This window comes from Genypterus blacodes, unplaced genomic scaffold (genome assembly GCF_046128005.1).
Source record: "Genypterus blacodes isolate CSIRO-AG114 ecotype Tasmania unplaced genomic scaffold, CSIRO-AGI_Gbla_v1 ptg000062l_1, whole genome shotgun sequence".
Lineage (NCBI taxonomy): Eukaryota > Metazoa > Chordata > Actinopteri > Ophidiiformes > Ophidiidae > Genypterus > Genypterus blacodes.
Genome location: NW_027466874.1, coordinates 192,855 through 207,580, shown reverse-complemented (window position 1 = coordinate 207,580; position 14,726 = coordinate 192,855). Strand labels below are relative to the sequence as shown.

The 14,726-nt window shown below is 46.6% G+C and overlaps 2 protein-coding genes across 5 annotated transcripts; one reads left to right on the top strand and one right to left on the bottom strand.

The window, feature by feature from the left end:
- The first annotated feature begins 267 nt into the window (after positions 1-267).
- gpx7 (glutathione peroxidase 7) lies at positions 268-3,084 on the top strand. Its single transcript, XM_076154441.1, has 3 exons — positions 268-589; positions 2,074-2,335; positions 2,721-3,084. Exons 1-3 carry the CDS (start codon positions 398-400, stop codon positions 2,882-2,884), a joined length of 618 nt encoding a protein of 205 aa, XP_076010556.1. The 5' UTR covers positions 268-397; the 3' UTR covers positions 2,885-3,084.
- Positions 3,085-3,536: 452 nt separating this feature from the next.
- Positions 3,537-14,451, bottom strand: tmem259 (transmembrane protein 259). 4 transcript variants are annotated; one of them, XM_076154458.1, is made up of 13 exons: positions 14,009-14,450; positions 12,822-12,911; positions 12,444-12,720; positions 10,214-10,525; positions 9,970-10,084; positions 9,552-9,662; positions 9,169-9,291; positions 8,981-9,081; positions 8,701-8,758; positions 8,474-8,557; positions 8,027-8,159; positions 7,699-7,798; positions 3,537-7,444 (listed from the first exon to the last, which is right to left on the bottom strand). In XM_076154458.1, exons 3-13 carry the CDS (start codon positions 12,663-12,665, stop codon positions 6,677-6,679), a joined length of 2,127 nt encoding a protein of 708 aa, XP_076010573.1. In that variant the 5' UTR covers positions 12,666-12,720; positions 12,822-12,911; positions 14,009-14,450; the 3' UTR covers positions 3,537-6,676. The 4 variants fall into 4 exon arrangements, with proteins under 4 accessions (XP_076010573.1, XP_076010576.1, XP_076010574.1 ...); XM_076154461.1 differs by lacking the exon at positions 14,009-14,450 and adding an exon at positions 13,349-13,952; XM_076154459.1 differs by having other exon boundaries at positions 12,444-12,911; positions 14,009-14,451.
- Between the last annotated feature and the right edge of the window lie 275 nt (positions 14,452-14,726).

Below are 14,726 nucleotides of genomic sequence, written 5' to 3'. Positions count from 1 at the left end.
TAAGTGCGCCTCGTAAACAAGTGTTTGTGAAAAGGTACGTGGCAGAAAGAAAGAAAGAAAGAAAGAAAGAAAGAAAGAAAGACAGAAAGAAAAAGAAAAAAAGAAAGAAAGAGATTTACTTTATATTAATTTGTACTCAATTGTACTTGCCTCACACTTTACTCTCGTAACTTTTCGAGTTTTTGACCAATTATTGTGATTCCACTCTAAATATCTCTATTTTATTTTTCTACACTGGCCCCAATACACAGCCGTAAACATCAAATCGCAACAAGTTCGTTTCAACGCTTGTACGAAGCTTTCATTTTGAAACGTCGGTTCCATCCGACAAGCTTTTACTCTGAAGGCTCACCTCCGGAAGTGTTTCCAATTTTGTCGCAGTTGTTCTCCAGCTTGTATGTGGTCCGTTGCTCACTCAGCTAAAGTGTGCACTGTGCAGTCGCGCTCGGTGAAGATGCTGCCTGGTGCTCTACTGGTGTTGGTCGCGGCGCTGTGCCGCCTGACGGAGAGCAAACACAAAGACCTGTGGAGCTTCAAGGTGGTGAACAGCAGAGGGAAGCTGGTGTCTCTTGACAAGTACCGGGGCTCGGTGAGTCTGCAGCGCGGCGACGGGCTCAGCCTACCCGGGGATAGATGTATGTGCGCCGGCTGCATGAGTCGCCGATGTGCGGGTTTGTTTAATTGTGTCGCTCTGCGTGTTTGTGGCTCTAACGCAACTGTGAACAGTGTTTGTCTGTGTGTGTCTGTATGTGTGTGTGTCTGCATGTTCTGTTCTGCTCTCTGCCGGTCTACGTGGCATCAGGCCTGCACCCCCCCGCCCCCCTCCAGGTTCTGCAGCACAAAACCCCAAACTATACTTTATTATTGACTTTAACACTTTGAAGCCACAGTTTTAATCTTAAGAAAGCTATTTGATCTCTTAGTGTATAACTGTGTTTTAGTATGTATAACTGTGTATTTCGTTTCCTTTAGCATGTTTCTCGTCCCTGAAACATGTCGACCTGACGTGTCATCCTTTGTCTTTCTGCTTCTTACCTGCACAGGTTCACCTATGATCTGCTCACTAACACTTAACATGAACAGGTAAACAACAACAAACGACTGATCAGACAAACAGGGTCTTCATTTCTAACTCCATGTTTACTCGCTATTGTCTGTATTATCATGTTAATTGCAAATTAATGTCAACCTATACAATGTTGTGGGTTTTTGCTTAATAAATGATTAAAATAATGAATAATTCAAACTGAGACACAGCGTTCAGTCACTTCCTGTCGCCTCCACCGGGGAGCTTGTTGGTTTGTCCACACGTCGTTCTGTTTGTCGGCAGGATCACTTGAAAATGATGACTTGATCTTCTCAAAATTTGTCAAGCAGGATGTTCACGGTCCAGGGAAGAACCCATTAAGTGTTGTTCCAGGTCAGCCTGGTGGTGGCGCTGTAACAACCACCTTAGCGTTTTTGGCCAATAATGCTACAACCACAAGTCATACAGTCAAAATTCTTTCTTCCTTGTGTAACAGCATCGTAAACATCTAAGCCTAAACAGACTCCATTTGTATTTCCTCGTACTTGGTCAAAGTGGACAACAGGTTCATCTTGCTTGCTGTTGGCTTCCATCATGAGGTGATCTGGTCTAGTTTGTTTGTGTTGTTCAGCACTAAAATAAATGAGCCGCTGCACCAGATTCTGCCGGTTTGACCTAAACTAACCAACCAGAGCATGAAGTGTCTCACTTACTGAGCTTCTAACTACTCCTCTTGTTAAAATGCAGGAAAATGTTACCTGGATCAAAATGTCTGAGTCATATGTATAATTATATATGTGTGTGTGTGTGTGTGTGTGTAATATCCAGTCATAGCACATGCAGCATCCAGACGTGTTGATGCAAAGTTTGAATGCTGCCCGTGTGAAACAACAAAGTAAAAACACTCGCACTGTGCTTGAGTATGTTTTTGGAGAACTTGTACTTTAGTGGAGTCTTCGTATTTTTGCTAATAATTGTAATCATGGTTTCTAGTGGTTTCTCTGCTGCTCTGTGATGGATGTTCCTCTGGTTCCTCTGGTCCTCAGGTGGCCCTGGTGGTAAACGTTGCCAGTGAATGTGGATTCACTGAGGAGCACTACAGAGACCTGCAGCAGCTTCAGCGGGACTTTGGGCCGTATCACTTTAACGTCCTAGCCTTCCCCTGTAACCAGTTTGGCCAGCAGGAGCCCGGCAGCGACAAGGAGATCGACAGCTTCGTACGGAGAGTCTATGGAGTCTCCTTCCCTCTGTTCAGTAAAATCGCTGTGGTCGGAACCGGAGCCAACAACGTCTACAAGTACCTTGTGGGTGAGTGTGAAACAGGAGAAGGTTCTTCAGTCAGACAGGGATCCTTTTGGTTCTCCTAATGGTTCTACTGAAATGCCGAGATCTCATGTTGGGGGAAAAGGGAAAGTTTCAGAGGTAGAAAATAAGGGAACAATTAAAATCATTGAAGGAGAGAAGAGGAGGAAAGAGCAGGAAGAGAGAATGAGTGAAGAAAAGAGAGGAAGATGAGAGCACAAAGGCAGAAAAGATGAGATGAGTAGGTTAAGGTGTGAACCAAGGGAAGAAGGAAAAGCTTGAAGGGTTGAAAACTGTGGGAAGGAAAGAGAAAGAAACGAAGAAATGACACGAAAGAGCGAACAGAGGAAATAAAACTGACCTGATAATAACAAACGTCTTGTCTTTGCAGAGTCGTCTGGAAAAGAGCCCGACTGGAATTTCTGGAAGTATCTAATTGACGTTGACGGCAAAGTGGTGGACGCATGGGGGCCCAAGGTTTCTGTCAAAGAATTACGACCGAAAATAACGGAGATGGTTCGAGAGATCATCCTAAAGAAGAAGGATGAGCTCTAACTGCATCGGAGGGAGCAGGGAACACATGGTGCCATGGTTCAAATCTATTGATAAGCACTGATCAAACACCACTGATGATGTAAATGTACGTCAGCTTTGATCACGACACATTTGGAGCGCCAACTGCTGACTGAGTGAAAACAAACAGCTGCCGCTTCCTTCGTTTTGTCTTTTTTATTCATATTGTTGGTGGAATAAACTCTGTGGTTTCTAACTGAGTTACTGTGTTTCACTTTATCTCATTTGTTGACAATGGAGCCTACAAGGAGATGAACTTGTGTCTTAGATATTATATAATATCTTTATATATATATATAAGATATTAGACGAGAAGTGAAAACTGATTGATGATTGGGGCTGAATTCCACCCATCTTACATTTGAAGTGCTGTGTATATGCAGTATAACTTCTGATCAATTTGTTCCTCTGATCATTATTAACTGTTAGATTTGATTCTTACCTTGAAGCTGCCTGCTGTTTTTATTTTGCTTCGATCTGAGAGCGTCAATAACCGTGACGTGTACATAAACACGATCCGTATTCAGACATACAGACAGACGTAACATGGGACATAAACATTACAACATTAGGAGCCAAACAGGAGTACAGTAGAGATTTCAAAGAATCTTGACAAAGAATCTAGACACTCAGGCTTGTTTTTGTGCAAAGAAAATCTCTTGTGCACTGAATTTACTTGAACAGATAAATACAGTTTGAAGCTTCCAGACGGCTGATCAACTATGATGGGCGAAGCTACAATCATCCTGCTTCCTTCCACAGGATGACAGAGAGGCACGAAGAAGAAACAAAGAACAGACGCTCCAGCGGTCTTGCTTCACTTTGACCCTGTGACCCACTTCAGGCTCCGCCCCCCCCTGAGTCCAAACGACATCAGAGCAGCTCAACAACGCCCACACCTCCGACTAAACACCAAAGAGTCTGTGAGGCTCGTTTACACACCAGAGACCATCCATGAAAACTTCACTTAGGACAGTCTGCCAATCACAGATCAATACCACTAGTGGGGCAAAACATTGAAAGCTTGAGAGTGGTGGCAGAGGAGAGAGAGCAGGTTCTGGAAGGTTCTATCCTCTGTGGTCAGCAGGTCACTCAGTTCATTTACACGCTCGCTGTACTCAAACCCCTGCTCTGAGTCTCTGTGATCCAGTGTGTAGATGTAGATGCATGTTTGTCACTGGAAGTTGATTATGATCTCAGAAGCATTACTGTTTACAAGATATTTGAAGAACCGACTTATTTGGAACATGACGCCAGTTTGAATGTGCATGTAAACATACCGAGTGACTCAGCTGCTCAGGCAACGGAGCCGTTTGTGCCTGAGAACAGAGTGTCAGGAGGTTCGATGCCATCGGGGCGAACAATCTAACATAGCAACATGCAGGCAACATTAGCATTAGATACTAACTCATTACACTTTACAAAATGTAATGATTTGGGGGGGGGGGGGGGGGGGGGAAATAATGTGTGAAGTGTGTCACTGACATTGTGTCTCAGTAAGTTGTGTCATTGTGTAGATGTTTGTGCTTCTCTTCAGGTCTGTAGGTCTTTGAATGGACCCGCATGGATGCATGAACACGTGTTAAAGCCTCTAAAAGCTCCTCTACATGAAGCTAGAAGTTGAGTTAGATTCTAATATGTTGACCTCTGACCCTGAACCCTCTCTGGCTTTCATTGATGTAGATGAAGAAAGAAGCAAAGGGCTCTTCAGGCTCCATTCAGACCTACAGACCTGGTCAGTGAAGCCAAATATCTATAAAACGTTCAAACTCGCCAAACAAAACATCAGCAACCGTGTTAGAAATGTACCTAAACTTATGACATTTTGTGTAATTGCCGGAATAGCGGAAGTGTAACAAGGTTGGTAGGGATTAGGTCATTTTTATCATCATCTTATCATTAATTAGATGGAAAAGTGTGACTGTGACTACAAAGGATAAGTTGATCCTCTGGGGACAATGAACGCAACAAATTTCATGATGATTCATCCAAATGTTGGTTGGTTTCCTCCTTGGTGCTCATATCCCACAATCCAGTCTGTCTGATCGAACCAAACGTCTCAGTTTCATTGGCCACAACCACATCCAAAGAGTCTGGAACCTGGACACAGCCATTGTCATATTGCACAACCACCAGCTCACTCAAAGCATTAGCGCCACCCGCTGTTCACCTCCATCCACAGCACAAGGAGCCGGCGGGAGAAGCGTCTCAAAATGTCCCACAATCTCCTTGGTGGTGGAAGGCTTGGGGGCGGAGTCTGGCTCTTGTCTCTGGATGTTAGTGTGTGTGTGTGTGTGTGTGAATAAGACATAAGGCATCTCAGAGGAAAGTCGCCATCCACCTACCGACACACAGATGCCGCGCGTCTCAATGCACACGCATCTGAAGACAACTTCCTGTCTCAGAACGGTTCAGTCACCAAAATCAACACAAATGGAAAAAAATAAAATCAAAAACAGGATGAATCTTCCAGAAAGCGTTTGTGCTTTGGCGGGTCAGGACTCAGTTGATGGTCGGCGGTTCTTTTGTGGGTGAATGAGTCCGGCTCATTGTTTTTGGTTTTTAGAGCTTAACTGAAAAAATATCTGGACGATTAAAAGCAAGTTTACATGAAATCAGGAGCCCAGATGAAGAGCGAGTGGAGAGAAACAAAGAGTCCAGACTGAAATCCTCTCACCATTCAAATACTGAATTTGCGATCAGAGCGGCGCACCGGAGCCTGAGCGACGCCAAGAGTGTGACAAATAAATAAAAGAAAACCAATGATAAAGAGGATTTCCAGGTTCAGTGAAATAAAGACCATGACCCTGACTGTCCACTGGGTGTCGCTGTAGCACTAGGCAAATGAAAAGGACAGGAGGAGGAGGGGGGTTGGGGTGGGGGGAGTCTACTGTCCTTTCCAGCAGCCCTTACCCAGAGACACAACCAGCTGCTACAAACGACTACGACTTCACCATGAACGGCTGCATATACACAGCGACTGACACCAAAGCACGACACAACCTGCAGGAAACCTTTTTGTGGTGTCAAATGACCTTTGACCTAAAGTTCTGATAGGAGCACATGGTGGGTTTTTTTTTTTCAGGCTCTAAATCAAGACGGACCGAACAAGTCGTCACTGTGAATGTTCCAGATTTATAACCGTGGGTCTCCTGAAGTATTACATGTGATGCTCACAGCTAGGATGACATCGTTCGTCCTCATCATCAGTGGTTTACACGTTTTGCTGCATGTTTACTTTATTGATTTTTGCTAATAAATTCTATGATCTCTTTTAAAAATAATAAATTGAAAACAACGAGCCTTAGGAATGAGCCATTAATCAGCACTCTAAAATTCTGACATCACAATTATATTCACAAATATGCTTTTGTGTTTAGTAAGAGAAACTATGTGATTTAAACGCTCAGATCGACAGTTAATCAATCGTCTGCAAGAGCAACACAGGGACGTTACCGTCTCCACTGGAGAGCAGCTGTTTCACTGTGTGATCAGGCCTTTCGGGTGGGGGGGGGAGGGTGTGGGTAAGTGGGGGGCTGGGTGTGTTTGGGGGTGCTGGGGGGGGGGTCACATAGATTATGAAGGAGGAACCCCCCCGACGTGCTCCCTCTACCTCTGTGCAACTTATCAATTAAGATGATCAGAAAGAAGCTGAGTGTGTGACTCCTCCTGAAACTCCTCTGCGTCTCACAGGTGAGACTACAGAGCAGACACACACCTCCACTCTGAGTGTGTGTTACTGCGTATGTGCGTGTACAGTGTTCTGTCCCCCCCTCAGGACGGTGTGTGCTGGGAGATCTGTTCCATGGAGTCCCACTCTGTGGCTGTGCTCTGTGTGGGGGGGCAGTCTGTCTGTGCAGAGGTGGGGTCCACACTCAAAGGCCCCTCCTCTGTTACTGTAACTGGAGGTGTGGGGGGAGGAGGAGGCGACGGGGGCGTCGCCACACTGCTGACTCCTCCTCCTGAGGTTTTAATTTCTAAAGCGACTAAGTTTGGACTAATCTCTGCGCTCTGCTCTGCTTCACTTCCTGCTTCTGCTTCTGCTCCTGCTCCTCCTCCTCCTCCTCCTCCTCCCATGATCTCCATCCTGATCTTGGCCACCATGCCAATCGCTGCTGATGACCTCTGACCCCCGGCGGCGGCTGCGGCCTCTTCAGACGCCTCAGCAGTGGCGCTCTCTGCCACAGCTGCGCCCTGCTGGGCAGAGGAGGACAGCGCCTCTGTGATGATGGCTGCCGTCTGGGCCATCCAGTTCAGCTCAGAGCGCACCTCACCTGCCACCGCCGACGCCGGGGGTGAGGAGGAGGCAGGTGCAGGGACTGCGGGGTCGAGCTGAGGCCCCAGCTGGGCGGCGGCACCAGGCTGGGCTGCGGTAGCTTGTCCAGGCGGCGCTGCAGCGGTGCCGTTGTTGTTCAGGTTGTCCTGCAGGGCCGTCTGGTTGGCTTGACCTGCCTGCTGGTTCTGCAGCAGCATCTCCTGAATCCTGATCTGCTGCAGGATGGCAGGAAGCTCATAGTGGTGGAAGAAGTAGATCATGGAGTGCTGAGGACCAAGAACAACCACAGGAGTTACATGAATGTTCACTGTGAGTGAGTGAGTGAGTGAGAGAGACACACACACACACACACACACACACACACACACACACACACACACACACACACACACACACACACACACACACACACACACACACACACACACACACACACACACACACACACACACACACACACACACACACACACACACACACACACACACACACACACACACACACACACACACACACACACCTGGATGAAGAGCCAGGAGGTGACCAGTGCCAGGCTGCTGTACTGCCCGTTGAATCGGTAGTGGTAGGCGTAGAAGGCAAAGTGGTACAGATAAAAGAACCTGAAGAAGAAGAAAAACAACAACAAACCACCATCAGGAGACTTTCAAAATAAAGGTCAGAGAGCAGCTGCCTCCACATTCATTCACATTCATTCATTCTTTGGCTTTCCTGTTCAGCGTGTTCGGTTGAGGGGTTGCGTGTCACGATACTCACAAACTTAGATATATATTTCAAGATTTGTAAGTGGCACTCTTGTTGCCATGGAGACAAGCATTCTGGTATCTTACCTCAGCCAGTGGCGTTTGCTGGTGTTTGTGTGGCAGCAGATGGCGTCGTACTGATCGGCCAACCAGACGATGAGGATGATGTAGAAGGCCGTGGTCGTGTCGTTAAAGAACTCCGACATGATGGCTTCCATGCCTGGACACAGGAAGTGACATCAGCAGGTCAACATGGGTTCCGCTTGGTTAAGAAGAACCTCAAGTGTTTTATTGGAACATTTGTTATTTACAAACAAACATTTCCCACATTGTGCTGACATAGTGGATTATTTTGTTCTTATATCAAATGTGAATCTCTGCAATCTTTAAGGAATCGGTTGTGTGTGTGTGTGTGTGTGTGTGTGTGTGTGTGTGTGTGTGTGTGTGTGTGTGTGTGTGTGTGTGTGTGTAGCATCACAGGAATCTTCAAAGGTGCATTTATGTGTTAATGAACAAACAGGATGTGCATCGTACCGACGAGGGCCAGGATGACTGTGAGCAGAGGTGCTGCGGGGAAAGCGATGGTCATGTTCATCTCCAGCATCTGTAGAAGATCCACTGAGGAGCACAGGAAGGGGACAGAGTTTGAGTTCCAGTGAAACATTTTTGGATGTTTATGTTGAGTTTTATTCATTAAAAAACACCCGAAGAATCTAAGAAAGAATGCTGAAGGTGTTGGAGCACAAAAAGGAGGAACTGACCAATGAAGACAAAGATCTGATGGTGGGAATATCTCAGCAGCATTGACACCGACAGAGTCTGTAACAACAAAAACATCAACACATAACAGAGAGCAAAACACATCAAAACACGCTTTCCATTGTATGAGTCATCTGGTATTTTGATGATCTGATCAATACTGATTACAATTATACAAATCATAACTGTGCACTGTGTTCTGCTCGGCTTGTACATTAGGAGGACGAGCAGCAGTGCGGAGATGCTGGGCTACAACGTGTTGAGGTGTGAGTGGACTCTTACAAAGATGACCATGATGACGAAGGCTGCCAGGTAGGACGTCCTGGCCATCCACATGCTGACGAAGCGATAATGCTCCCCAGACACCACATTCCTCAGGAAGCCTGTGTGGGAAAAAAACAACCCAGTCCAGATGTAAGTAACCTGCTGCTGTGTCACGTTAAAGACCAGGATGTTAGAGTGGGTCACACCTTTGTTCTCCTCGTTCTCCGCCAGCGCCTTCACGCTGGACATCAGGATGTCGTCATAGCCCAGAAACTCGTCCAGCAGGAACCGACTGAAGCCGTCGCCAAAGCACTCGTCCTTCATGGGATCTACACACACACACACAGCCACAGAATCACACACACACACACAGTAAATAACGTGTTGCTGCTTCACACTTGACCCGAACATTCACGCTTTGTTCTATTCAAGCTGCAAACCCTCATCTACTTTCATCTACACCAATAAATACGAGATTCGGATCCCTCACAGGTCTAAAGTTGCATGTGTAGTGAATAGGTCACAGATGTATCCTACTGATGAATGAATGAAGAAAGCAGCTCCATCGTGTTTAGGGGCGGAGTCTTACCCAGAGTGACGACCATGACGGGGATGTTGAGTCTCTGCCTGGTGCTCTGGGACAGGCGCAGGAAGCCGTACTCCAGAGAGTACTCCACGATGTACTCCTCCTGAGGCCACACTGCAGGAACAAACACAGGACAGGTCTGAATGTGCTGGATACGTCTGCCTCCATGGGGCCTCCGGGTGTGGAGCACAGAGGAGCTTCATCTTTACAGTGACTTGACTTGAAGCATTTCAGCGTGAACGGTGGCGAGTTGGCAGATTTGCATCAGGAAGGAATCACCACTAGATCATTTCTGACACATTTGAATACGTAAAACCTGATCTGCACGCTTCACAGGATGAGGCTTTGATCTCATAACAACACGTCCACCTTGCATCTGAACTTCTCGACCGTTCACTATGGGAGGGAAACGTCCGGATACCTTTTGTTGTCTGGCTGAAGGAAACATCCTGGCTGTCGTTCACCCCTCCGCCTGCTCCTGAGATGCCTCCTCCAATCAGAGATGGCTTCAGACGAGGCTCAATATCCAACTCGAACTGGAGCAGGAAGTAGAGAAGACAGAGGGAAAGGAACATGACTGAGAAGGTTGGCGGGATGGAACGGCACGAGGGCACGACCGCTCATTTCACAACACCGCCCCCTAGTGGTCACGCTTGGAAACTAACCTGCACCGAGCTATTATCGAACATCTCCAGGGTCATTTCCTCCTCCTCCTCATCCTCCTCTTGCAGAGCAGCCAGACTGAGCCCCCCTGCCGCCCTTCCTCTTCCCCCTCCTTCTTCAGCCTCCAGCTCCTCTTGGAAGCCCGGGGAGTCGTAGTACTGCAGGAAGACGGGAGCTCGGCTGGAGTTCCTCTGGATTTCCACCCGCAGGATCCCGTCCCGAGGCCAGCGCTCCCTCACCACCTCCAGACAGTTGATGGGCGAGCGAGAGAAGGCGATGTGGATGTAGGCCAGGATAAAAAGGACAAAGAGTGCCTGGAAGAGGAGCAGAGACGAGTTTCAAACAGACGGAGAGGAGCAGATCTCCTGTACATCAGAGAGAATTAGTCTTTTGGGTTTTTCCACTGCTGCGGCTCCTACATGAGCCATGTGGAGTCGCACCTGACCAGGCCGTCCTCCTGCTCTCTGCTCGGCTCAGGTGCTGTTTACATTGAACAACACACTGCGCTCCGATGTGTGTTTGGCTTAGAGGCTATGATTAAAGTCAAATTCTGTTTCAGTAGAAACAGCTTGACAGGTTACATGTATGTGGAGTGGAAGACGAGGACACGCACAACTCGGCGTGTGTGTCCTACTAAAAAGCTAAAGCCAAAGAGTAAACACACACTCTGACATTTACAACGAGCTGTGAGGCTGAAACATGAAGGACAGACACCAGTGATGGATCATCACTTACATAAATGAACCAAAGTCAATGATTAGAGTGATCATTGAAGGTCACGGAATCTCATCAGCTCAGCAGCCCTTTGTTTGGACAGAACAACACTGAGCTAAAGACGACTGGAGGAGGACTAGAAGCACTGACTGTCTTCAGACTGAAGCTCCTCTCAGTTCCAAACAGGCCCTCAGCTCAGAGCCACACAGCCGCTCATCAACATGAACACTTACATATTTACACACTCTGCTAATCACCTGCCTGCGTGTATCTGAGCTCTCACAGACACAAACTCCACTCACCTATCAGGGCAAGGCATGTTTGGTCCTTTATGCTTCTATTACACCGGAAGATTTGACTGACCCAGACTACAGAGTAAACACATGAACAGTTATCCATTCCATCAGGCGAACTCCTGGTTTGTTCTGTCCAAACACTTATCTATAGTACATTCAGTTCAATCCATAAAGGATGCTGGTTTCCTTAAGGACAAACATCAAAGTGATGAGGTAATCAGTGTTTTTCTTCCATGTAAATAAGGGATCAGTTCTGCTCAAAGGTGCGTCTGTCTCGCCTTGACTGAATATCTCAGTGCTCTCTTCTTTCGTTACTGTTATGCATCTATTCCATACATAATCCATTCAGATAATCAACACGTATCCAGTGTGAGACATATATGTAATGATTACATGAGCACTGGCCACATCATTAGAGTTGACTCATACAGTTTGTCATGTTAAGTTCAGAAACAAACATCTGCTTTTCTTTGGTTTTTATAATCCGAACAATGGACAGCTGAGTTCCTCCACAAACTCCACACGACGCCTAGATCATCATCTGCTCCTACAGCTGCATCCAAACACCATGTATTGCTAAGAACTGAGATCCATAACAATCAATGCTAAGAATAACTAATTACATTTCTTTTGAATCAATAACAAGAAGACGTTCACGACCAAACTTTCCAATTCTCCCGTCACTTTAACAGAATTGCGCAGAAGGTTTAGAGACAATTAAAGCTCAATGAAAACAAATCCCAAAAACCCGAGGAAGGGAGAGAGGAAAAGATGAAGGTGAAATCATAGCACCACATGTGGAGGCCCACAGGACTGCATGGGTCGGGTGGGGGAGGTCTTTGGTTTAGTTTCACACCACTGAACAACACTGCAGAAAATCCCCAAGGTGTGACTGCTGCTAATCTCATGCACCAGCACATCACATCCTGCTGTCCCACAACAAACTCTGCCCTGCGTGTGTGTGTGTGTGTGTGTGTGTGTGTGTGTGTGTGTGTGTGTGTGTGTGTGTGTGTGTGTGTGTGTCATCAGGTCATCGCCATCTGCACATTGATCATCTCGCAAGACTTATCTACGTTCATGAGGCTGCAGACCTGGAGCTGCTTCCCTCACAGCTGCTCAGCCAAAACCTGTTTAAAAACCTCCTTCAGCCACAGATTCAGACCAGGCCTCGTGATCGAATTACCCGACACAGCTGCTCTTCATCTAAACGACGACTTCTCACCTTGAGCAGGACGAAGAACTCAAAGACCCTTCGGAAAGACGGCGGGAAGAGGCGGGCGTAGGTGACGGCCATCTTGAAGAAGAGCGCGTGGAAGAGGCGGTCCCGGACGTTGATGAGGGGGTTCTGGTTGATGTTGGGGTTCCTCATCCTATTGTTGTTGGCGCCCATGTTGTTGTTGTTGTTGAGGGGCACATTGTTGTTGTTGCCCTGGTTCTCAGACATTTTCTCAATCAGTCTGCGAGCTGTGACCAGGATTACAGGGGCTGGGGCAGGTCAGCTTGAGAAGGAACAAACACTTTCTAGGTCAGCATGGCTCCAGTTTGTTTCCCTCACAGCAAACAGACAACATCTGATAAGCACCGGGTGATGACCTCTGACCTTTACAACCTCCTGGATGGTTTGCTGCTGAAGGACTCTCAAGAGTCTGAACCATCCACAGCTGGAGGCACACCGATCTTCCTTACACACCTGGGAACAAGCATTTGATTAACCGATTGACAGAAAATGACCCAATGACTATTTATACAAATCTAAGAATATCTTTAGTGGTTTATGACAGAATGAGCCCACAGGATAGAGATACAGAGAGATGCTGAGCAGTGTGTTATGCTCCAACAATGCTCTCTATGTTCCCTTCAGACACCCTGCATGTTCATCTCCTGCTGCCAGATCATATGAGAAGTTACATCAGGATAGAGATCCATCCCATAAAGACGTTTCAGGGACGTTTGACAATTTCGAAGTAATGTCACACTTTGAGGAAACTATGAACATATTTGTATCTAACTAAACTTATCAAAAATCAAAAAATCAAAATCAAAATCAAAGACCTGAACATAGATGAGCCATAACCACACGTCACTTCTCTATTACTATTAAATGAAGAGTGAATAGTGGTTATTTACTGGATACTGGTAAACGTTTGGTGGTTGCAGCTTCTCTTCTCTCTCTGTCAGCTGTTCCCCCTGCTTGGAGACACACAGCTGCTCTCTCCTTCCAGATCTCAGTAAACACAGCTGTTGTCGAGTTTATCGGTTCTGCAGGAGTTCTGGAGTCTTTGACAACATCTGTTCCCAGAGACTCGCTCCTGCTGCTTCTTCTTCTTCTGCTACCTACGTGTTCTCTATTCTCTGCTCGACTCTTTCACAACACGATGCGTTTCATAACACTACATTTATGACTACTATAATGTCGCGAGGCTCTGAAAATGAATCTGAGTGGTTGAGGTCGGGTAAATATGTTGCATCAGTCGGTCTCCAAGCACAGTTCATACTCCAGAGGGGCACAATGTCTCGGAGGGATTCAGAACTTCTGTCACACGAGCTGCAGATTACAGTTGCAGTAGAGTTCCGAGTCTCCGTCACACACTACAAACACAACAGCTGCTAGTCTACGGGGACCACTTGGGGCAGTTCTGATTAACACCTTGGTTCATAAAATAATCATCGTCTTGCTACTTTTAAGGCCTTTTCCTCTTTCAGCATCAGGACAAACACCTGATTAGCGGCTAACAGTCTGACATCTTTATCATATGGCAGTTAGCCTGAAGCGGGCGTGTGGCTTACTTGTTATATTGTCTGCACTGGTCCTTCCATGGCGCCGAGCATCAAACGTTGTGTTTTAATCACATGAATCGATAGAATGATAGATTCGTGAACGCAACAGCGAGATGGTTAGCACTCGTTAGCAACCGCAGCGCTAACATACAGAGGAAACCAGCGCTAAACTCCTACCAGCTAGGCGAAATCTCACGGTGTTAGCCTAACTATAGAGCGAGTTTAAAGTGTATCCGGGCGCATCCGGTGGTGGCGTCGAAGAGAAGAAGGCGGCGTCAGCGTGTTTCTTCCTCGGGTTGACGCTGACTCGCACCGCTGCTGAACGTAAGTTTGGCTAACAAAGCTAAAGCTAAGTGACGGCTGCAGTTGTTTTCTGACGGAGCAGTGAACAGCAGCACTACGGGTCCTCGACAGGGACAAAAGCCGTTTTTGTTGCCCTGAAGTCACCTTGCCGGCCAAACGCAGTGTTGTCCCCTCGCGGCCATTCAATGAACTAGGCCTCTAAACATGACGCAAAACTATTTATTTTGGAGGAATTAAACACACACACACACACACACACACACACAGACACGTAGTAAAAACAAAACAAAAAGCATTAATAAGTGGAGTGAAAAGCGAAGAATAAAATCAATGTGATAACTAAGCCATAACAATGATAGCCGCAGTTAACACAGTTAATAAAAGCCAAATTAAAAACACGTCTTTCATTTCTTTTCCAAATATT

What these genes read in the sequence shown, in the direction of transcription:
- gpx7 (XM_076154441.1), top strand. Translation starts at nt 398, where the DNA reads ATGTGGTCCGTTGCTCACTCAGCTAAAGTGTGCACTGTGCAGTCGCGC. An exon ending in TTGACAAGTACCGGGGCTCG is followed by an intron (nt 590 to 2,073) that starts GTGAGTCTGCAG and finishes TCTGGTCCTCAG; the next exon opens with GTGGCCCTGGTGGTAAACGT. An exon ending in CGTCTACAAGTACCTTGTGG is followed by an intron (nt 2,336 to 2,720) that starts GTGAGTGTGAAA and finishes TTGTCTTTGCAG; the next exon opens with AGTCGTCTGGAAAAGAGCCC.
- tmem259 (XM_076154459.1), bottom strand. Translation starts at nt 12,665, where the DNA reads ATGTCTGAGAACCAGGGCAACAACAACAATGTGCCCCTCAACAACAAC. An exon ending in TCAGATCTTTGTCTTCATTG is followed by an intron (nt 8,558 to 8,700) that starts GTCAGTTCCTCC and finishes TGTGCTCCTCAG; the next exon opens with TGGATCTTCTACAGATGCTG. An exon ending in AGCAAACGCCACTGGCTGAG is followed by an intron (nt 7,799 to 8,026) that starts GTAAGATACCAG and finishes CTTCTTCTTCAG; the next exon opens with GTTCTTTTATCTGTACCACT.